The sequence below is a fragment of the Capricornis sumatraensis genome, chromosome 19 (genome assembly GCF_032405125.1).
Source record: "Capricornis sumatraensis isolate serow.1 chromosome 19, serow.2, whole genome shotgun sequence".
Taxonomy (NCBI): Eukaryota; Metazoa; Chordata; class Mammalia; order Artiodactyla; family Bovidae; genus Capricornis; species Capricornis sumatraensis.
This window is the reverse complement of record NC_091087.1, coordinates 54,792,770-54,817,549: the sequence shown is the minus strand read 5'-3', so window position 1 is coordinate 54,817,549 and position 24,780 is coordinate 54,792,770. Positions and strand designations below refer to the sequence as shown.

The window sequence follows — 24,780 nt, the reverse complement described above, 5'->3', positions numbered from 1 at the left end:
AAGAATTGATGCTTTCGAATTGTGGAGCTGGAAGAGACTTTTGGGAGGCCCTTGGACAGCAAGGAGATTTAACCAGTCAATCCTAAAGGAAATCAACCCTGAATATTCATTGGAAGGACTAATGCTGGAGCTGAAGCTCCAATACTTTGGCCATCTGATGCAGAGCCAACTGACTGGAAAAGACCCTGATGCTGAAGAAAAGACCCTGAAGGCAAAAGAAGAGGGCAGCAGAGGATGAGACGGTTAGATGCATCACTGACTCAATGGACATGAATTTGAGCAAACTCGGGGGGATAGTGGAAGAGAGAGGAGCCTGGGGTACTGCAGTGCATGGGGTTGTAAAGAGTCAGACACAACTTAGTGACTGAACACCAATAAATAATTTCCCTAAAATAATAGGAACTCTTATCTTTGATTTCAATTACTGTAACACTGGGATTAATAAAAAACAATAAAAATTGCTCCATTTTATTTAGTTTTAAACAGAAACTATATGAGTCTCTTATTCAACACTTCTATTCTTTTTCTCTCATTCCTCTCATGATCATCTGAAGCGTGTTTTATCTATCTTAGTAGGCTGAGATGAATACTAGTCCAACTCTAGATCACCGAGAGAAGACAGACTCTGAAATGAAGAAGCCAATCAAATGTAAGAACTCTTGTTGTGATTTAACTTTTTAGGCCCTACTTTCAGGCTGTTTATGATTCATGCCATAAAATTAACTATAAAAGGGAACTCAACAGGGACAGGGCAGATACTTAGGTTTAGAGAATCCCTCTTCCTCTTTAGCCTGGATCTTTTACTTTACACTTCATTGGAATTTCTCAATTTTAATAATCACAGATTAATCCTTCCCTGGTAGAAAGAAATGAGCTAGACAATTAAAACTATGTTTTTTTTTTTCATGTCAAAGTGAGACATTCCTTGAAGATCAAGGTATAAACCTCAATTCTCTAGTTTTTATAAATAAATGAATATAATTATATCACCTATCAAACATGGTAGGTATTTCTGTATATAATAAAAGTAGCTCTAAGGAAAGCTACTTTATGTACTCAGTGTGTAAGAGAAGTGATCCACTATAAAAATATATAATGGAATTAAAGTTTTTATAAAATACATACTTGTTTGATAGAGTACAAGATGTATTTCATAAGTTAAATAGGTATTTAATTTAAAAACATGTGTTATGATTAAAAAACCCAGAACATTAAATTCTTAAAAAGCATATCATGTGTTCAAGAATAAAAATTAAGCATGTTAGATTGTGTATATTTTGAGATGATTGTTTAGGAGGCATCTGAATCCATTTTCCATATATAAATGACATATAAAAGCTATATCTAATTACTTCTAGATTCAGAAAGTGCTGTCCAAAGCTGACGGGGGTGTTCAGTTGTACATAAACTATCACAAATAAATTAACTATTTGACTGATTATTTGCTGAGGTATATATCATACTTCACAGAGCTTTTAAAATCTCAAATATAAAAAAGATTGTGAAGACAGTTCCAGAAAAGTTTTAAATCCTCATTTACTAATAATACTAATAAATCCAAGTAAACTTTCAACATTTTATTAAATCTTGATTTAAACCTTATGCTGAGTTGAGAATTTATGAAATGTACTCTTTGATTCAATTAACAAGTATCATATTTACAAAGCATTCACGTACATCTAGTATTGCTTTGCAACTTGTAGTCCAACCAAGAATTTACAGGGAAAATAGCAAGATAAAGTGGGCAAGAAGTAGAATAATTTTAATGAAAACACAATATTAATGCAAGTATGTAAAAAAATTCATTGATGCTTTTCACGTTAAACTACGTAAGACTATTTGAGCAGAATCATTTATCATTATAGTTAATATCAGATTCTGGAACTAGCAACAAAACTACAAAGTTTAGTGAAGTCTTTTGATGAAAACTGTAGTTTTTTTTTTTTTTTAAATAATAGAAAAAAAAAAGTCAAGAAACTGGAAATGCTCTGTTCCCCTTCCCAGCGCCCAGAGTCATCTACCCTGTTTTATAATTCAACCTGCAAACAGATTAAGCAGCTAAGTTTGTGAAAAGTATGTTTGCTCTCCGCTAAGAACTGTTGTGTGACACTGTGGAGACTCCCCCGATACCTCAACGTGAACTACAGACTGCTCTCACTCATCAGCAGGGAAACCAGGCTGAGAATTCACAACTCCTTTGTAACCTCAACTTCTTCATAGAAATCAGTATTTGGCCAACGGCAGGAAAGACTTTTATTAGCTTTACATGCTCTTTTCTTTTTTTTTTTTTTAATAGCACTCAAAAGCCACAGGATGCCTTATATTTCAGAAGGAAATGTTTTATGCTGATCTTTGAAATTTTAATTATGCAATTAAAAATCAGAATGCCTACAAATAAGTAATTGATTTTTTTCAAAGTACAGAAAGAAAATTCTAAATATTTTTCTTCTTGAAGATATATTAAAAGTTTACAATTTTAGTCCAACCTATTCATTATATAGTTATAGTTTATGAGGAAATAAATAACATCAGTGAAAATTTGGACCAAAGTAAAGATGGTATGTGATGAAAGTTATTTCATTTTAAAACCTAGATCTTTGAGAGGTCTTCTAACCACATCAGTCTGGCTGTAAATACTTTTAGGTAACTGTGTAGCTTAATTAATTACAGTAAAATATATTAAAAAATCCCTTTGGGAACTTTTGCTCTAGGCCAGAAGAAGCATATCTGTACATGGAAAGACAGATGGAAAAATACAGCACAAAGAATCAGATTTTATAATCTCATGTTATAAAATCATCATTTAGTGGACTAGTGCATCAGTTTTCTTTTTAATAAATGAGGACTATGGATGGTCTAGGCAAAACTATCAAGAGAAGTGTGTTATAACAAAGTTCTTATGTTCTTAACCTGTTTTTTAGCTTCCACGTAAATCTCTCCATCCAGGATTGGCAAAAACAAAACAAAACAAAACAAAACCCTAAAAGGCAAATCACTATGTGCTCTTCTTCCACAAACACATACATTTTTAAAAGAGACCTACCTAAAGAGAGTAATGTTGAAGGCAAAGGAATGGATTTCCATTGGTGAAATTTTAGGTATCACCCAGATACCTAGGCCAAGAAGTTATTTTTGGTTTGTGAAGTCTGACATTCATCACATTTTACCCTGTAAGTGACTATCTGCCTATAAATATTGGCTACTTTACGAATAGTAATTCTGTACAACTTTCCTTTCCAAATATACTCCTATAGGTTAAAAAATTTAAGAAAAATATTTACTCAAAGAAATACAATAAAAAAAAATAAATAAAAGAAATAAAATATAAATTTAAAATACAATTATTAGAAATAGTTTATGGTCTCTCTGTCCTATTTACTGAAGATTTCAGGTCTTTTAAATGTAATTAAACTTGATGGAAGTTTGTGGTTAGAACAAGCTGATCACTAGCAAGTGTGTGTGCTCAATCACTCAGTTGTGTCTGACTCTTTTGCAACCCATGGACTGTAGCCTGCCAGGTGCCTCTGTCCATGGGATTCTCCAGATAAGAATACTAGAGTGGTTTCCATTTCTTCCTCCAGGAGATCTTCCTGATCCAGGGATCAAATCCCTGTCTCTGTGTCTCCTGCATTGGCAGGTGGATTCTTTACCACTTTGCCACCAGGGAAACCCCTTTCTGTCATTATATCAAACTATTAAATTGTTCTAGTCTATATGTTCATAAGCATTTATAGAGTACGCACTTAACAGCAGGCATCTGTGCCAAGTATTTGGAGGCAATGGGGATACAAAGATGAACAGAACACCATCTATGGCTTGGAAAAGCTCCACGATGACTAATTTTGCAGGGATCAGAGTAGACAGGATACAGATATACAAAGCAATTTTAACACCTAGTTGATTAAGACTTCTAATAAGGGTATGGACTGAGTATTACGAAAGCATTAAAGAATGGAAATATAAAGAACCATCATAGGGGTAACATTTAGATAAGAATTTAAGGAATAACAAAAATCTGGCAAGGCACTAAAAGGGAGGAATATTTTCTACGAAGGTGAAATGGCATGAGCAGAGATACTGTGGTAGGGCATCATGGGGGAAGATGATACTAAAACAATGGGAGAAGCCCATTAATAGGCCTCCGGCACCCCACTCCAGTACTCTTGCCTGGAAAATCCCATGGATGGAGGAACCTGGTGGGCTGCAGTCCATGGGGTCGTGGAGAGTTGGACACAACTGAGTAACTTCACTTTCACTTTTCACTGTCATGCATTGGAGAAGGAAATGGCAACACGCTCCAGTGTTCTTGTCTGGAGAATCCCAGCGTTGGCGGAGCCTGGTGGGCTGCTGTCTATGTCACACAGAGTCAGACACGACTGGAGCAACTTAGCAGCAGCAGCAGCATGCTAAGCTAAGCTAAGCTAAACAACACACTAAGTTGTTTAAACTTTAACTTGCAGGGGTTGAAGGGTCCCTGAAAGATTTAAAATAGGGAAATAATATAACCTGATCTGTGTTTTAGAAAAATTAACTCTGGTGGCGGTAAGGAAGACAAATTTTGAGAGAGCTACAGGCAGGTAAACTAGTTCTAAGATTATTTCAATAGTCTAGAGGAATAATTATTTCAACAGCCATGAGGGATGATGAAGGCATGCATTAATGAAATTAACAAGGGAAGAGTGGTGGGAATCAGGAGATACTTAGCCAGCAGACAACAGAGACTGATGGCAAAGTGAACGTGAATGACAAGAGTGAGGGAAGAAGGAAAGGGCTGAAACTTTTGAGGACTATGATAGAGATAGGAAATACAGAATGGGAAGGGTTTATTTTCAGAGGAGTAATTTTTCACCAAAAAAATCTATGACACAGAAGACTGTGATTTAACTTTCTAGGATGTTGGAGAAGACTTGGTAGAGAAAAGGCAGTTGAACTACTCCTATGGGTTTGATAAATGTGATACTAATGATATAATTTGCAGAATGCTATAGTAACTATTACAAACTAGGCATCTTTACATACCATCCAGTTTATTCTTCACATAAAGTCTCCCTGTGAAGTCAGTGTAACTGTCCAAATTCTTTCACTGAAAAAATTTTGCTTCAAGGGTTAAGCAATCTGCCCCAAATCTGACAGGAAATAGGCAGGAAAGCAGGGACTCAAACACAGGTCTGTCTGATTTGACTACACATCTTGACTGTCTTCTACACTGCAGAGAATCTCATAGGATGAATACAATTCTCATGAAGGAAAAGGGCCAAAGGCTCCAAGGAGAGAGGCCAACATATATAAAGGCATAAAGGCATTTAGCCTTGAAAAGGTAGTGCCCTTCTGAAGAATGAGACAGTGCAGTGTGAGTGAAACGGCAAGAGGAGGAACTATGCGATGCACATTCTTCTAAAAGCATCACATGTATTATCTCATCTAATTCTTACATGATGAGGCAGGAGTATTACTGTCCACATTTTATTGTACACATCAGCACAATGTTTTAAAATGAAATGTCCTAGTTCATATACCATACATTCTGAATCCAGAGCCTGAGATTTTAAATTAACATGCTGAACACGTATGAGCATTTTTACTTATTTTGCCATGATCATATACTAGTTTTATAATAAAGTATAGTTAGGAATGGGCCGCTGAATTTAATATTTAGGAAATTACTGGTGATCTTAAGAAGAACAATTTTAGGATAAGAGCTAACCATAGTGCATTGAGTAGTAGACGAGCTAATGGGAATTGAAAAATTAGAGTGAATACAGATCAGCCATTTAAGAAATTTAGTTATGAAGGGAAAGGGAAAATGTGAACATTTTTAGTTTAAATTTTAATTATTGCCTGGAATACTGATATATTTACAAAGGACCTTCAAAAATAATTGCTAGTAATAATTGCTAGTAATAGTAATTCGGATTATATAGAGGATACTATTACCATCTAATAAAATCTTACAAGTTGGCTTCCTGGAAGGTTATCATCTTATATCCAATAAAATAGGCTGATGCCCACCATAACTGTAATGAAGATACATTGCACACTTGAGAGCAACTAGAGATGAAAGACAGTGTATAAAATATGAAAAGGAAAGCCTGATAATACTTCCTCTAGGTCTGATTGCTAGAAATCAGAATAAAAGATTTAACATTTAAATTAAAATTTAACATTTAACTCTGGTAACTGACATAATTATTGCACTTAAATCCTGTCCATGGTTGGTGCCATTTCCAAGTCTTAATTTGACTGTTGTAAAATGTGAAAAATAAGGGCAGTATCACTAGTTTTTCAAAAGGTTAAGCATTACAAGAGAAAATGTTGTTTCTACTTCTTGGGGTACAAAGTTATTTCTTTTACAAAATAATAAGATAGTTGATGAGATTTAAAAATGAAAGCTGACAACATTTCCAAATATTTTAGAAATCTAATGCTCTTTGGGAAACACAATTTTAGGGAATTTTAGTTATATAAAGAAATTAAAGGATTACATGTAAAGAAAACTGAAATTTTAAATTACTTGTAGCTTTTAAGCAAGTTGATCCAAAATAGATCTTGACTGTCAAAAGTTACTGATTTGTAATTGACAATGAAATGAGATAGACCTAAATATCTATCTTGGTGTTCTTAGAACATTAATATTTCATTGTGAATAATTATAGACAGTTGCTGGTCAAATATAAACTTAATCTTTAAACCTATAAAAATATAATATCATAAATCATAAGTTTCAAGGTAGAAGACATTGATTTAAAGATTAATATGCAAAATTCCTTATCTGTTTTAAAAAAGTCTTGACTACATATGTACTTGACCTTAGGCTATGAATCAAGATATAAGATATAATTTTAGGAGTGTGAGGGAAATGTTTGAGACCTATTTTCAAATAAGAAGTAGTAAGAAGTAAGAAATCTTGAAGTTAGCACTTACACTTCATACTGTAAAAATGAAAAAAATTGCTAAGGAAAAGGGTATGTTTTAGAACTCTTTGTCTTACAATTTAGTGTCTTAGAATTGAATGCGATTACGTGTATAAATGATCCAATGCTGTTAGCAATACATAAAAAAAGGCTTTGTTAAAACGACAAAGTTCTATTACATTAAAGCTGCCTTAGAAAATTCTGCTACAGTGTTCAAGTCTCATCAATTAACAAGCGACTTCATTATCTGATGTTATTTGTTATCATTTTGCTAGCTATCATTAAAGACTGACTGATTATGCAGCTTTATTTAAATCTGAATAAAAATGCAAAGATTATTTAAAATAAATATCATGCACTGTGAAAGCTGTATTGAATTCTTCAGAGGAACAACACAAGAAAATGAATTTCACTGTACTGGATTCTATGTACCTAGAGGTCTCAAACTGCAAGATCATAGATTTCAGCTCAGGCAGGATTACTTTGATGCTAAATGAATAAAGTTGGTAACTTGCCCGTCTCTTCCCTTTGCTAATAACTTCATGTATTACCTATGAAATGATTTTTATCGTATGGCCTCCATGAACTCATGAAGATCAATTACTAAGTTAAAGAAAGTTAAAAACAAACAAAAATAAAAGTTGTTTGCCCTAAACAGTAACCACGATTCCCAAGTAAATGACTTTTTGACCCCAAATTTAAATATGACAGGTAGTCTAAAAAAGTTCATTTGGCTCAATCCACTTTTGTCTGAAACTATTAATAACATGAATAACATATTCCTTAGTTGCCAAAACAAAGTGCTTTTGCCTTGTTTTGTTGCATACTTTTGAAATAATACAAGATCATTTTACTTACTTCTGAATTTTATCATTGGCCGTTCGGGAGGCCTCTACAGCACGCTGAAGCTCTAATTCCATGTTTGCTCGATCTGTCAGAGCTTGCTGCAGTTGGGTAGCCAGTTCCTCATTTTGTTGTTGAGTGATGGAAACAATGTTCTCTCTATTTTTTAAAGCTTCTTCATAGGTACTAAGTGTAAGATTAAACTGATCCTTCAAATTTTCTTCTTGGGATAAAGATTTGTGTAAACTGAGAAAATATAAAAAATTTAAACATAAATATGTAGGCTTACAAACCAATAATCTATTAAACAAGAATCTCCAGTTAGAAAGATCCATTTCTAAAAATCAATAAAGGCATACTTAAATGGATAAATGAAAGTAATTTTTATATCACAATATTATACTTGATAATTATCCATTTCTCTGCTTCTAAGCTGAAAGCTACCCAGACAAATGATTATCTTTGCTACCAAAGCATACAAAAAGATGCTGTAAGATGTTAATTTAATTATATCAGTGTAAATATTACATTCAATTTTCTTTAAAAGGAATAGCAAAGAATTGGAAAATAAAGTATCTCTAGGTAAATAAAAGAATGTAATAAGCTGACTGCAAAGAAGTGAGAAGTAAGAGAATGGGCATCAGTTTAGTAGATCCAGGGTCTAATTCAGCTGAACACTTAATGAGAATGAATGAGGTTTGTACAAATACTGAGAAGCCTTATACACAGCATTTTCTACTTGTCACAGTTGAGATATGAATGAGGTTAAAATTACTAGTCAGACTGCACAGAAATAATATGTATTCAGATATATTTTCTTTTTGTTAATGAATCTTATTCCAAATACACCCACTCATTAAGTCATACAGAGAAACAGCATATAAATTAAGACCAAATGAATGCAGAAGAAAATGCAGACAAATAGAATCCTAAAATGCTAAAGGTCAAATCTTTGATATGTCATTACACCTACCACTTGAGGTTATTTTGAAATGGCACCAAGCACCTCACTCAATTAAATAAAGACATTTTGAAAATATAAATATTTAATAAGGGGAAATTTAAAATCCACACAGGAGATGTTCTTTTTTTATTAAATAAAATCATTTCAGTATATGCATACAAAAGAAATGTCGATGGGAGACTCGAAGTAAAACAACCCAACTATATAATACAGATTGATAATGTTGAAAGAAAGTAATCTAATCCTTAAAGCTGCAGAAAGCTTGTCAGGGAACTTTAACTCTGGCTGAATATCTAGCCTAGTACTTTATCTAAAACTTTTCAAACTAAAGTAATTATAAATTTCTTCTTGCTTTAGCAACCTATACAACTCTCCAAGGTGTTCACTTTGGAGACGGTGTCACAAGGAAATAAGATGGACCTGAGGCAGGGACCGTTAGCACACTAAAAGAAATCATTCCAGAATTCCAACTTAATCTGGAAGAGAGAATGCTGCTACACTGTGGTCAAGTGACTGATTACTGTGTATGAAATAAAAATGGTGTATGGTGCCAGATTGGCAGAGTGCAAAGAAAGTATTTTCCTTTGTGCTTTTTCACCTCCTTATTTATGTATCTAACTCTTATTTCATTCTTCTTTCTACCAATCTATATACCTAAAGACTTCTGTCTCTTGCTCATTTTCCTATTCTTTCTCTGTCCTCTCATACCTTCTACATTCTTCCAACTTCCAATTTCTTTCAATCCACTCTTTTTGTTTACTTGAAAGACCCAAGAAAGAAACTAAAAACAAAAGAAAACCTCTAAAAAGTCTATGTTCTTTACTTTTAAATGTCAATTACATTTTAAATTATATAATGTGCACGAATCTAAAATATTCAGCTTTGACAAAATGTAAAGTGAAGAGGAACTAAAAAGCCTCTTGATGAAAGTAAAAGAGGACCATGAAGAACTTGGCTTAAAGCTCAACATTCAGAAAACGAACATCATGGCATCCGGTCCCATCACTTCATGGGAAATAGATGGGGAAACAGTAGAAACAGTGTCAGACTTTATTTTTGGGGGCTCCAAAATCACTGCAGATGGTGATTGCAGCCATGAAATTAAAAGACACTTACTCCTTGGAAGAAAATTTATGAGCAACCTAGATAGCATATTCAAAAGCAGAGACATTACTTTGCCGACTAAGGTCCGCCTAGTCAAGGCTATGGTTTTTCCAGTGGTCATGTATGGATGTGAGAGTTGGACTGTGAAGAAGGCTGAGCGCCGAAGGATTGATGCTTTTGAACTGTGGTGTTGGAGAAGACTCTTGAGAGTCCCTTGGACTGCAAGGAGATCCAACCAGCCCATTCTGAGGGAGATCAACCCTGGGATTTCTTTGGAAGGAATGATGCTAACGCTGAAACTCCAGTACTTTGGCCACCTCATGCGAAGAGTTGACTCATTGGAAAAGACTCTGATGCTGGGAGGGACTGGGGGCAGAAGGAGAAGGAGACGGCAGAGGATGAGATGGCTGGATGGCATCACTGACTCCGATGGACGCGAGTCTGAGTGAACTCCGGGAGTTGGTGATGGACAGGGAGGCCTGGCGTGCTGCGATTCATGGGGTCGCAGAGTCGGACACGACTGAGTGACTGAACTGAACTGAACTGAAAGAACAAAATACAGAACAAATACAGAAGACCCCAATCCTTACAGTTGATCCCCTTCCCAAAGGTAATCATTAATTCAACCTCTATCAAGAATAATATTGCTTGTTTTTGAACATTTTGTTTGACTTATTTTACCTAACATAAAGCTTATGAGATTCATCTTGCTGTTGCATGTAGTTCTCCCCCCCTTTTTTTTCTATTAAGTATTCTGTTACATAAATACACAGTAACTTATTTCACCATTCCACGGTTGCTGCCATGAATAAATTCTCGTATGCATCTTTCGATGGACCTACACACTTGCTTCTTTTTTGTTTGGTTTTTGTTTCCAGGTTTACTGAGATATAAGTGACATAAGCACTCATACCTGGAACAGAATTTCTCCTTAGGGTATATGTATGTCCAGATTTAGCAGATACTGCAAAGTTTCCCAAAGTGGTCACACCAATGTACACTCCCATCACAAGGGAGTTCCAGTTGCTCTATGCGCAACCTTAGAGTCGGATTGCCAGTCCTTTAAACTGTGGCCATTTTAATAGGTGTACAGTGATATTTCATTCTCTTAATGTTGTCTTTTGATGAATACAAGTTCTTAATGCTAATGAAATCCAGTTTATTATTATTCCATTTATGGCAGTGCTTTCTTGTGTCCTATTTTAAAAATATCTTAGCCTATCCTGTTCCTTTGTATTTTAATATTACATATATGCTCATCATTTAAAATTTAAAGTCAGTCAGCTTTTTTTTGGGAATTCTGCACTCGTTTATGATACCTAAAACACTATCTAGAATATTATAAACAATTAACTATTAAGAATCAATGACTCAGTTTTAAAAATTGTACCATTATTAGAATCAATGTTATCCTAATTTAACTCCCTAATCATTCATCATTTATTAGTCTTCTATCATTTAATATTTTCCTTTTGGGGAGTAAGTTTATACTACCTGATTTTAATTTTCCTCTCAGATGGACTTGTGACTGGACCTCTCAAGCTCAAAAAGCTACTCATCATTCCGTGTGTTTTGGAAACCTTTAAATCCCCATCAAGTCTTTGTCAGACTGAAGTAGTAGCTGGAGTGATCTCATAAAAAGATGAATTAGATAATGTCATTCAAAATCCTATAATAGTTCCTCACTGAATTCAGAATAAATCTCTGATGATAATAACGAACTACATATTTTAAATAACCTCACAACAACTTTGAAAGTCCTATTAATATTACTTTTTTACTAATAAAAAACTGAAGCAAAGACATAAGTAATTTAATTAATCTCACCCCTAGCAGAGCCAGGATCTGAACACCCACCACAGCCTTTTACTTGGGCTGGAATCCTCCCCTACTTGCCATGGGCTACAAGCCTTCTGTCATCTGGTCTCTCTACGTGCCACCTTTTAGCAGACATTCCATTTCTCAGGTACAGCAAGCTTTTCCTGCTTGAAGCATTTGTTTGGAATGCCTTTCTCTCCACGCTTCTATGTGACTGAACTCCTAGGTCTCAGCCTAAGTACTGCTTTCTCAGATAAAACTTTTATGTCTCTTAATTTAAATTTATATGCTCCCTCATAGAACCTCTTTTCCTTAGAACTTACAATACTTTGCAGTTTTTTTCAGTATCATCATGTGATTTAGTTTCTAATTCCAACATATTAACTTACATAGGGAAGTTTTATTTTATGGGAAGAATATATTCATAAACTTCAATAAATCAGAATGCTTATAATTTAGGGAAATTTTCTTAGAGGAATAAAGGTGAACTAGAGTGGATATATTCCTAGTGTGTATAAATCTATAACCACTGAAGTAAATTTTTGTTTTGGTGATTTTTTCCGTGGCCCCATGGACTGTACCCGCCAGGCTCCTCTGTCCATGGAGTTTTCCAGGCAAGAATACTGGATTGGATAGCCATTCACTTCTCCAGGGGATCTTCCAGACCCAGGGATGGAACCCGGGTCTCCTGCATTGCAGGTAGATTCTTTACCATCTGAGTCATGAGGAAAGCCTGCACTAACACTTTTCTTCAGAAACTTCTACCCTAAATTGACAAGAGGGTCACACTGTTTAGTTTTCTTCAGAGTCATATCACATTTAACCTCTGTTCCAAGTTGATTGAGATGTATTGCTTTTCAGATGCATCTTTTCCCATGCAGCAGCACTGCAATTTAATGGCACTTAAATGACATTGTACAGGAAAATATTTTAAGTTGCAGTAAGAATAAATGATAAAACAACAACAGAAAAGCTGTTAATCACCCCCGGAAAGAGTGTGGCTTACAGGGCATTAACACAGGATGGTAACCAACTGTATTTATTATGAAGATAATGAAGTAACATAAAAAATTAAATTAACTCTTCCAGTTTTGAAATTATGTAATTCTTAGTGAATGTTTCTTTAGGAAGTGAGCCTTTAAAAACACTTTTACCAGCATTTAGTGAGCAGAGGCCAGAGATGTTGCTAAACATCTTACATTGCAGAGGACAGATCCCCACGACAAAGAATTATCCAATCTAATACGTCAAGAATGTCAAATCTGGTAAACAGAAAGAGACTGGATTTGGATTTTGAAGAAGGAGATTCAAATTTCAGTCTTGCTGTTCACTCTGAAAAATACAGTACCCCTTTGACTGTTATCCTCAACTCTAAAATAATGAGAAAAACCTCATTAAGTTTAAATGAGAAAAAAATGAGGTGATCTATCTATATGAAAATATCTAGCACAACACCTGGCAGAAACCAGCTATTTATACACCACATAATTTTTTTATATTATATAATTTAAAAGAAATAATTTATATCTAATTATTTTGTATAAGATATCATATAATACTTAGATATTTTATAAATACTATGATTAAAAAAACCTGCCTGTTGCTACAGATTTTTCATGAACTGGGAGAAGTAACCTAGTTTTCCTAACCTTATCACTCACTGATAACATTATTAAATCATAAAAAAAAAACCACAGGCAGGTTTGGCTTGTTTTACTGAATAAAAATAAATAAAGACAAAGCCAGTATGGAAAGCAGAAGTATGAGCTATGCTGTCCTAACTACATTTTCTGAGAAGACAGAGCCTCTTTTTTACTTCCCGGTTTATTGCATCAATTAATTAACTGACTTACTCACAGTAAGTCAGTTGCTGACTGAGTTGCTGACTTACTGTGAGTATCTTTTCTCTGAAGAAATTCTTTTAACATTTCCTGCAAGGTAGGTGTTTTGGTGACAAGCTCCCTCAGTTTTTGTCTATCTAAGAAAGTCTTTATTTCTCCTTCACTTTTGGAGGGTAAGTTCCCTGGATGTAGAATTCTAGGCTGATGTCCCAAGGTTTAGTCTGACAATTCAAGGTGCTCCAGAACTCTGTTCTGCTTTTCTTTTCAGGCTTCATCCTACCTATGCTATCAAAAATTTTTATTCTAGTCAAATGGTAACATAAACTATTCTTTAAAAACACCCTCACATTTTTCACTATGGATTACTGCTCACACTGTTGCCTCCACTATGAATGCCTGATCACTACACTTTAAGACCCAGATGAATTGTCACAACCATCATGAAGTCATTCTCCCACATCCTGCCAAGGAGACACAACTTCATCATTTTCCACTATCCTTCATACCTACTTTATGCCTGTCTTATCTTTTCTACTTTAATACTTTTACTCTTCTTTATTTCCTTCTATGGCCAAGCACAGTGGCTTTTCTATAAGAGGCTTGCAAAAATAATCTATTGAACATTGTTGCTTAAATGCTCCATTTGAACAAGTGGACTCTAGTGTTCTAGAAGAGTCATATCAGTTTTACTTTCCTTCTTTTTGTCCTTATGTTTGTGTGAAGCCTCATTCTCTACTGCGTTCCCTCATCCCGACTCCATTCCATTCCATTTTTGAGGAATACTTAATGATTTACCTCTTTGTTTTGAGATAACTGTAAATTCATATGGAGTTGCATGAAATAATACAGAAGATGCCCGATATTCTTAACCACCTTCCCCCCAACAGTAACATTTTGTAAAATTATAGCATAATAGCACCACCAAGATACTGACATGGATACAGACAAAATACAAAACAGTTATTTCACCACAAAAACCTCCTTTTTCCCTACTTCCTTACCACTCCACCCTCTCCTTAAATCTAATAACTACTAATCTGTTTCCCATTTGTATAATGTCATTTCAAGAGTGTTATACAAATAGAAAGGTTTGGGGATTTTCTCTTTTCAAACAGCACAGTTCCCCAGGAATTCATCCAGGTTGTTGCATGTATCAAAAATGAAATAGTATTTTTTTCTGAGGAAATGGTCTGTCACTTGAAGTTTCCTTTTCTATGCATGTAGAGCTGTTCATAGTAATCTCTTATTCTTTTTCCCTCTGGAAAGTCCATTGTGATATCCTATCATTCCTGATATTCATCATGGGTCCTCTCTGCTCTTATGTGCTTCTTTCTGTTCTTATTTTTAATATTTTCCTCCTTCTGCTTGGTTTGTATTTATTTTAATGTTCTTTTTCCATATTCTTGAGGTAGGACCTTAGATTGTTAATTTGATACATTTCAAATTTCCCTAAGGTATGAATTTAGTGCTAAAAATTTCCCTCTCAGCATTGCCTTAGCTGTGTCTCAGAAATTTTGCTATGTTGCAGTTTGATTTTCATTCACTTCCACATGTATGTGTATACATATATATATATACACACACATATATATACATACATATATATATTCTAATTTCCCTTGACAATTCTCCTTTGACTTATTGATTATTTAGAAATCTGTTGTTTAGTTCCCAAGTATTTGGAACTTTCTTGTATCTCCTTGCCACAATAGGTAACACTTAAAGGTTCCAGTGATTTACTGTGGATATCTGGGAGGTGGGAGAGGGGTTCAGGATGGGGAACATGTGTATACCCATGGTGGATTCATGTTGATGTATGGCAAAACCAATAAATATTGTAAAGTAAAAAAAAAAAAAATGAAAGCAGAAACTTCAATTCAAAAAGAAAAAAAAATACCCTTCACCCCGAAGGAAAAAAAAAGAAAAAAAATAATGTGGATATCTTTGAGAAGAGGCATTTTTAGCCTATCACAATTAATAAAATCAATAAACCTCTAGCCAGGCTAACCAAGAAAGAGAAGATAAAATTTACTAATAGCAAAATGAAAGAGAGGTCCTCACTGATCCCAGGGACATTAAAAGTAACATTAGAACAACTCTATGTGCACAAATTTAATAACTTAGAAAAATGGACCAAATTCCTTGTAAGATACAAACTAACAAAACTCATACAAGGAGAAATAGGCAGTATGAATAAGTTTTTATCTATTAAATTAATCAACAGTCAATGATATCCCAAAAAAGAAAGCACAAGGCCCAGATGAATTAAACATTTAAGGAAGAAATGATACCAATTCTTTTTCTTTTGATAACAATTAGCTCTTCATAATCTCTTCCAGAAAGTAGAAACAGAAGAAATATTTCCAAACTCAATCTATGAGTCCTGCCATTATCCCAAAATCAAAATCAGATTAAGACATTATGAGAAAAAAAACCCTACAGAATATTATCTCCCATGTATATAGATGCAAAAATCCTCAGCAAAATATCAGTAAATCAACCCTAACATAGTACACAAAGAATTATGCGCTCCAACACATAAGATTTATTCTAGGTATAAAACATCAAAAAGTCGATTATTGTCATTTATCATAAAACAATCTAAGAAAAAAATCATTTGATTATATCAACAAATTCAGAAGAAGCAATGGCAAAATCTAAGATCCATTCATAATAAAAAGTTTCAGCTAACTAGAGGGAGAAGAAATTTCTTAACTTGATACAGAACATCTGCCAAAAAACCTCTAAAGCTAACATCATACTTAATGGTAAGAAATTAGACACTTTCTCCCAAAGATCACAGCAAAAGCAAACACATTTCCTCTTACCTCTTCTGTTCAACACAGTACTGGAAGTTGTAGCTAATGCAATAAGATAAGAAAATAAAATGTATACAGATTAAGAAGGAAGAAATAAAACTCTCTTTGTTCACAGATGACATGATTGTCTATGTAGAAAATCTCAAAGACTCAACAGAAACAAAACAACAAAATTCTTAGAACTAGTAAGTGACTATAATAAGGCTGCAGGATCGAAGGTTAATATAAAGTTGATTGCTTGCCTATCTTGCAGCAGTGAACAGTTCCAATTTAAAATGAAAACATAATACCACTTATATTACCACTCCCTCAAATGAAATATTTAGATATAAATCCAACAGGAAGAAAACTGGAATAAAACAAATCAAAGACCTAAATAAATGGAGAGATATTCCATGTACATGTTTAAAAAGACTCAATACCATTACATGTCAATTCTTCCTAACTTGTTCTATAGATTCAATGAAATTCCAATCAAAGGACCAGAACATTATTTTATATATTGACAAACTGATTCTAAAGTTTATATGGCGAGGCAAAAGATTTAGGACCGCCAACTCAATATTGAAGGAGAATAGTCAGAAGAATGACATCGCCCAACTTTAGGACTTAAAACTACAGAAATCAAGACAGCATTTTGCTGGCAAAAGAAGAGGCAAACAGATCAGTGGAAGAGAACAGAAAGTCTTGAAACAGACATACACATGTGGCCAACTGATCTTGACAAAAGAGGAAAGGCACTTCCAGGGACAAGGAATAGCCTTTTCTCAAAGTCCTGGAACAAATGAACATTCACACAAGAAAAGAATCTAGAGAGAGAATTGACACCTTTCACAAAAAGTAACTAAAAATGTTTTATAGGCCTGAAGAGTAAAATGCAAAACAATATACATCTAGAAGATAACATAAGAGAAAACATGAGATCTTGGGTTTAACAATGAGCTTTTAGATACAACACTAAAGACATAATCCATGAAAACAAAACAGATATAAAACCTTATTAAAACTAAAAACTTGTATGCTGCCAGAAACACCGTTAAGAGAATGAAAACACAATCCACAGACTGAGAGAAAATCTTCACAGCAACATAGATGGACTAGAGATTATCATATTAACCATATTTTAGTAGGAATCCAAAGTGACACGAGAAAGGAATAAAAAAAAGGCAAGCATGGCCAGCCATGGCATAATATCCAAATCAGACCTAATCACACCTGAATTCAGCCATGTCTAAGTTATAAATCGAAGCACCTTATCAGGTAAGATAAGCCCTACCTGTGATCAGATACCATATTTATGTAGACACTAGATAACTAAGCTGTTAGAAATGGTATAGAAGAAATCCCTGCACAATGTAGGAGAGTGGTGTCAGTCAGCTCCAGACATAAGTGATCTCACAGTGAGGAGGCCTAGTTAAATGTCAACTATCATAATTTGTCATCCTCCTTCTACTGAGATGGGGCACTCCATCTACAAACAGTCACAAAGGAAGAGTATCACCCACATAAGGGTCAGTTCTAGACAAAAGATTTTGAGGAGCCTGGCCATGCTCTTACTAGCCTATTTCTTAGCAAATGGCTGAGAAGTATGTTCAACTATTGAAAAGCTACGCTCCATACCATCTGCATGAATAAATCATTCTACTAAAAACGTAAAAACAGCAGACCAACTGTTCTTACATAGGGTAAATATTTTTCAATTTTATTAATGATCCTAAATGACTCCCTTAGGAAAAGTAAATTAAGTCCTATATATATAGTTTTATTTCACATTATAGAAAGCCTAGGATAAGCACTGATGCTGCTCTCAGCTATGAAGTTTAAATAAATTCATTTTATGAGACCATTACAAAGGCACAGTGCTTGATACACAGCTGTTGCTGTACCGTTGTTTGTTTAATTGAGTTGTTGAGTAGGGTTCAGTCAGTACACACAGACTGGAAGCATGTGCTTTGCTTTACTTGGAATTGGGCGGCTGCATGGTGACATGTCAGGCCCTGCTTCCCCTCCTCACGTAAATGAATGACTAGTGTATGCTGGGGCACTTTGCTAGAGCTATAGCACATTTGAAAACACACATTGAAACACACATTTCAAATGATTGCAAGTGCTATCAAGGAAGGGATGTGATATTTGAGTTGAAATTTAAAGGTAAGAGTAGCACTAACTAGAAGAGAGGTGATGGAAACATTTCAGGCACAGGAAAGAGCATATACCAAGGCTTCATAACAACATGATGATCTTATTACATAGTAAGTTAGTAAGTATTAGTCGCTTAGTCATGTCCGACTCTTTGCAATCTCATGGACTGTAGCCCACCAGGTTCCTCTGACCATGAAATTCTCCAGGCAAGAATACTGGAGTGGGTTGCCATTTCCTTCTCTTATTACATAAGGATATATTATATATTTATTTATCTGTACTTTATATATATAATAAGGATGGCTGATGAGCTCAATGAAGCCCAGCTACAACCAGTGTTTGTATCACTGAACAAGTGGTTGGGACTAGATCAGAGGGCCTTTTCAGAACATGAGGAGGATTTTGCTTCTTTTCCTAAGGCAAATGAGAAACTCCTGAAGGATTTTAAGGAGAGCGGAACAAGATTTACCTTTTAAAACAATTGCTCTAGTCTGGGTAGGGTGTGTTTTGTGTCTCTTCATTACCTTATATGACAAACAGCCTCTAACTGCTAAGATGTACCTTGCTTCTTCTCTGAGTGGAATTTCAAGGGCATGGAATTATATTGAGGCTTCCCTGGTGGCTCAGACAGTAAAGCGTCTGCCTGCAATGTGGGAAATGAGGGTTCAATCTCTGAGTTGGGAAGATCCTCTGGAGAAGGAATGGCAATGCACTCCTGTGTTCTTGCCTGGAAAATCCCATGGATGGAGGAGCCTCGTAGGCTACAGTCCATGTGGTAGCAAAGAGTCGGACACGACTGAGTGACTTCATTTCTTTTCAAATCTGGGAAATAAAGTTCTAGGACTCACATTTTATTTATTTTCCTTGGCTCAGATATTCCATTTATGAAGTTTTTTGCTTTGTTCTGTTTTCTACCAGAGATTCTGACTAAGTTCAAAGGTATGCTAGTCTGGTCTAAAAGATGAGATTTTTCTTGGACTTACTTTGGGATCATCTCATTTAGAATCAAACTGTCTGTGCTTGCTATCTTCACCTCAAATTCTATTCAAGGCTCTGCTATCTGCTCTATCCACAGCTGCTCCAACGATGTTGTTGCTCATTTTTCAATCTCTATGTTTTATTATCTATTAGAAGCCAACTCTTTCTGAAAATGCTTTCTATAAAAATATACTTTGGGTTTTCTGCTTCATCAAAAGTATTTCTTGACATTTCTTAATCTCCTTTGGGAGCTTCTTTTTCTTTACCCAACTTTTAACTGTTGTTGTCTTCTCACTTCTAGTCCCTCTCCCTTGATTTTAACTCAGTCCCATGGTTTCACTCAATCATTTATTTCGCTAATGACTCCCAACTCAGAAGTCTTTCTCTCCAACTCAGATTTCTATCCTCAGCAGCAGATCTACACAACCACCTAGTAGACATCTTCACTTGGCCATCCTACAAATATCTACAACTCAGTATATCTAAAAACTAAACTCATGATCTCATTTTATATTCCTCTACGAATCAGCCCTTTCTTTCCCTGTCTTCTCACTGGGTACTGCTAGTGTTCATGCTCAAAACCTATGCATCATCCTTGACATCTATTTCTCACACACAATCTAATCAATCCTTTTGATTTAAACTTAAATCTCCCTTGTATCTTTCCAGTATTTCTTTCTAGCCCCATTACCATTATCATAATTTAGAGTGTCTGCCATTATTTTCTTAAGTGGATTACTGCAGTAGTCTTCACTTTTCTTTGCTTTGAGTGAGTTTTCTAAAGCACAAATGTGAATGTATGACTACATGGATTAAAACTCTTCAATGACTCCTCACTGCTCCGAGGGTAAAGTCCAAATTCCTTAAGCATCATTTACAAAGCTCCTCATGCCTCTCTTTCTAGCTCATTTCTCATTATTCACTTATTTAATCTCTATACTCCAGGCCAGAATGAACAGCTTTCATATCTCCCAGAACACTGACCTTATTCTCTGTTACTTATCTAGCCCCTACTCATCCTTTAGATCTCAGCATGGATATGAGTTTCTCTAAGAAATCTGACCTGTTGTCCAGATTAGCTGATCCTCTCACGTGTTCCTATAGTACTCTGACCTTTCAACTGGATAGCTGTGAAGCAATTTTTTCCCCCACCATTTGATCTCTGCTGCTGCTGCTGCTAAGTCACTTCAGTCATGTCCGACTCTGTGTGACCCCATAGACAGCAGCCCACCAGGCTCCCCCGTCCCTGGGATTCTCCAGACAAGAACACCAGAGTGGGTTGCCATTTCCTTCTCCAATGCATGAAAGTGAAAAGTGAAAGTGAAGTCCCTCAGTCGTGTCCGACTCTTGGCGACCCCATGGACTGCAGACTACCATTTGATGTCTAGTGCCCAGAAAAGGATTTAATAAATATTTGTGGAACTGATGGTCTGCTTCATGTGGTTCTTAATTTTTTTTTTTTTTTAATGTTTTAATGGCTGACTCGAATCTCTGTATTGGTGTGTGCCCTGCAGAATCTAAGTTATGGATACGTACTGGTCTATAGTTAAGCAATGTGGCTTCCAGGTTGATTGCTTTGTGAACACTAACAATAAGAAAAAGCCTAAGATTTAAAAAGAAAATGAAAGAAAGAAAAGCAAGCAAAAATAGCTCCCACGAATTATTCTCCTCTGGAGGGGGATTTCACCTTGACTCTCATCTACCGTGGTACTGCTGTGGATTTCAGCAGTTTCCTGGAATACTAGATACAAGTGCTACTGGACTCCCCTCTGGTGGATGAGTGAATATTTGCTCGTAATGAAATAATGTCTGAAAGGAGTCATTCATTTAATAAATACTTATTGAGCAACTAAACATATAGAGTACTGAGTATACATTAAAAGCTTGGGGATATAATAGTAACCAAAGCAGATAAAAATGTCTGATCATAGAGATTTTGCTCACTACCTTTATCTTTAGTGCCTGGAAGAACTGCTTAATATTTGCAAACTGACTAATGAATGTTGCTTAAGGCCTGCTTCTAATCTGAATCATTCTGCATTTCCTTACATCTTGATGGCCTTGCATTCTAGATGACGGATTATAAGGCAGATGCATAGAAAAAGAAGGAGGGCTGTAACACAGTTCTTCCAGTGGGTAATCGTTCTGTCTCCCTTACTTTCTTTTATATCTTTAAGTTTGAAATCAATTTTACCATAATATAGCATAATCAACAAATGCTAGCTTGTGAAATTTAAAAGGGTTCCCTTTATAATGAATAGAGTTATAAGAAAATATCTTTTTTCATAATTTTGCTGATAATTTTGGCTATGGCAATTGTAGAGAAATGTTATTCACATACATACAGGGCTTCCTAGGTGGTGCAGTGGTAAAGAATATGCCCGGTAATGCAGGAGACACAAAAGATGTGGGTTCTATCCCTGGGTTGGGAAGATTCCCTGGAGTAGGAAATGGCAACCCACTCCAGTATTTTTGCCTAGGAAATTCCATGGACAGAGGAGCCTGGTGGGCATGGTCATAAAGAGTCGGACATGACTAGGTGTGTACATACTACATACACTCACATAAACCAGAATGATTCCCTTAATTTTAGCAAATTACACATGTGCTCTATATAACTTATTTAAAAGGAAATCAATTTTATAATTATTGTTATATTTTTAGCAGTTTCTCTGTATAATATGTGAAAATTGAAGACATGAATAAAATCAGTGCAAGCTCCTATCCGACTGCTTTATCTATATGTCTTAGGGATTATAAAGATAAAAGTAAGGTTATTGTTCTTTGGGAGCTAAAGAACTCAGTAAAGCACTCATTCAGGTTTCTTCAGAAGGGAATATGTGATTTATCAGCAGTCTGATAAACACTAAATGTGCCTTATATCACATTTATAGGCATCAGAATTCTTTAAAAAAAATGTAGCTAATAATCAGGTTGAATGTCATTTACTTTTGTTTTGGTCTCCAGGAAATATTGTTTACTTTGCTTTAAAATTTATGTGAGTCATTTTGGTTATATGCCTTTTTTAATTAGCTTGAAGGAAGCAATCACTGGGGAGAAAGCGGAAATCAATTCTGATCCGATATTGATAGCTACTGTGCTGTAAACTGTGTGTCCTTTCTAATTAAATGTAAACATGTTCAGTTCTAAAGTCCAGCGGCAATGACAACAGTCACTAGGAAAGATTGCCTAAGTACTTACTGCTCAACTGATTTGCCTGGCCTTTCTTTCTTTCATAGTTGTGCTTGTGCAATCATCGCTGGGGTGAATGCTGGTTGTAACTGACTTTTTTTAGGTCATCTTCAGAGAAAATATTTGACAAGAATGTAGAGTGCTCTGTAATACCTAAAGTTATTTATTAACTATGTCCTTCTGATAGCTAATCAATGGCATTGCACAGAGTCAAATTTGTTGCACCAAACTGCCTCCCTGCCCAAAGCTGAGTCTTGGTAAATATTTAATGGCAGAAGAGGTGTTTTGCTAGTTATCAAACTGATATGCTAAAGGACTCTTAAAAGCAACTTTATCTTGCCTTCTCTTCCATAAATGATTGGCTCAGCAATATAGTATGTAGGTGTAAAAGCATCTGGATTTCATTTTACTGGGTATCCTGCTCAGAAAAAGACCAAACGAGAATATGAAAAAAATGCTCATTTTAATCAGTACTCTGTTACTTAAACATAAGAGGGGAAAACAAATCACCAACAAACTACTCTTCTTGGCAAAATGCCAACTCAAAGCATAAAACAACCTAGCCTCTGCATTTTATTAAACACTGCACCAGACTTTTTCAAAACTCATTGTAGGCTTCTGTCATCAGGAAATGTTATAAAGTTTCTGTTGCTACAGAGTTGCTACATGCCCTGTAAAAATCAGAAGGCATTTGGATTTTTGCTTTCTATTCAACACAATAAAGGTTGCGTTTTACACCTTTACCTTTTTAATTTCGGAATTCTTAGGCCCTCCTGTTTCACTTACTCTAACTTGTGGTTGGGCAAAAACAAACAAACAAACCTGACAACTTTTTTAAATTTGAAGAAATCTTTTCAGGTTTAAATTTTATTGGAATATTGATAACTGTTTAGACTCTTTCTAGAAATGAGGCTCATTTTATCTAAAAATTTAACACTAAATTTACTACTAAATACTGTTTTACAAAGTATGAATTTTAATAGTCTAACTACAGAAAGCCACAAATTATTCTCCTAAGTATCAAATAAGAACCTGTGACTCAAAGCATTATATTAAATTAATGGCCTTTTAAGAGGCATCCTACATCAAAAGGATTAAAATTGAAAATTTAAAAAAAAGTGTGAAAGCAAAAAAGTTTAAAGTTAGGCTTTCAGAATGAAAAAATTTTATGAATGTGCCAGATTTGAGGTGGAAACACTGGGTTTAACAATACCTGGATGACCTGTTTATTTTACTTTGTGGTGGTCTGAAAGGAATGTTCATACATTTTTTTTGGTCTGACATGGCTAGTGCATAGAACAGAAACAGCCACCTACTATCAGTGACATATGAAGTTAATTTTTTAAGATATTATTAGATGAACCAATTATATGAAAGAAAGGTTTCTGAATCTTTCCTAAAACCCTTTCTAAGAGGTCTTTAATAACATGGTGCTTTGAGAGAGTAAGGCACTATTCAGTTCAGTTCAGTTGCTCAGTTGTGTCCAACTCTTTGCGACCCCAGGAAGTGCAGCAAGCCAGGCCTCCCTGTCCAACACCACCTCCTGGAGTCCACCCAAATCCATGTCCATTGAGTCGGTGATGCCATCCAACCATCTTATCCTCTGTTGTCCCCTTCTCCTTCTGCCCTCAATCTTTGCCAGCATCACGGTCTTCAAATGAGTCAGCTCTTCACATCAGGTGGCCAAAGTATTGGAGTTTCAGCTTCAATATCAGTCCTTCCAATGAACACCCAGGACTGATCTCCTTTAGGATGGACTGGTTGGATCTCCTTGCAGTCCAAGGGACTCTCAAGAGTCTTCTCCAACACCACAGTTCAAAAGCATCAATTCTTCGGTGCTCAGCTTTCTTTATAGTCCAACTCTCACATTCATACATGACCACTGGAAAAACCATAGCCTTGACTAGATGGACTTATACTCCAACTATAAGGCACTATATTCCAACTTTAAAAGGAGTTCATTTTTACATTGCTAAGCTCTACATACTAAAGTTTGGAAAGATGGCATAGAATATGTATGCTTTAAAATTAGTATTTCTGTTTATGTCTCTTGAAAATATGTCTATATTCATTTTGATATATATTATGTGATATAATGGTATTGCCCTACTTCTCAGAATTTGGCCAGGGATGCAGATCAGACAAGAATTAGGGGCAGGCCAGCAGGT

At 35.3% G+C, this 24,780-nt stretch overlaps 1 protein-coding gene across 1 annotated transcript in view; it reads right to left on the bottom strand.

Moving 5' to 3' along the window:
- The window catches only part of MIPOL1 (mirror-image polydactyly 1), a 295,160-nt gene that overhangs the window by 41,259 nt on the left and 229,121 nt on the right, over positions 1-24,780 (bottom strand). Inside the window, exon 11 of the mRNA XM_068991389.1 lies at positions 7,770-8,000. Coding sequence (XP_068847490.1) covers positions 7,770-8,000 — 231 coding nt within the window. The remainder of the gene's footprint in view (positions 1-7,769; positions 8,001-24,780) is intronic.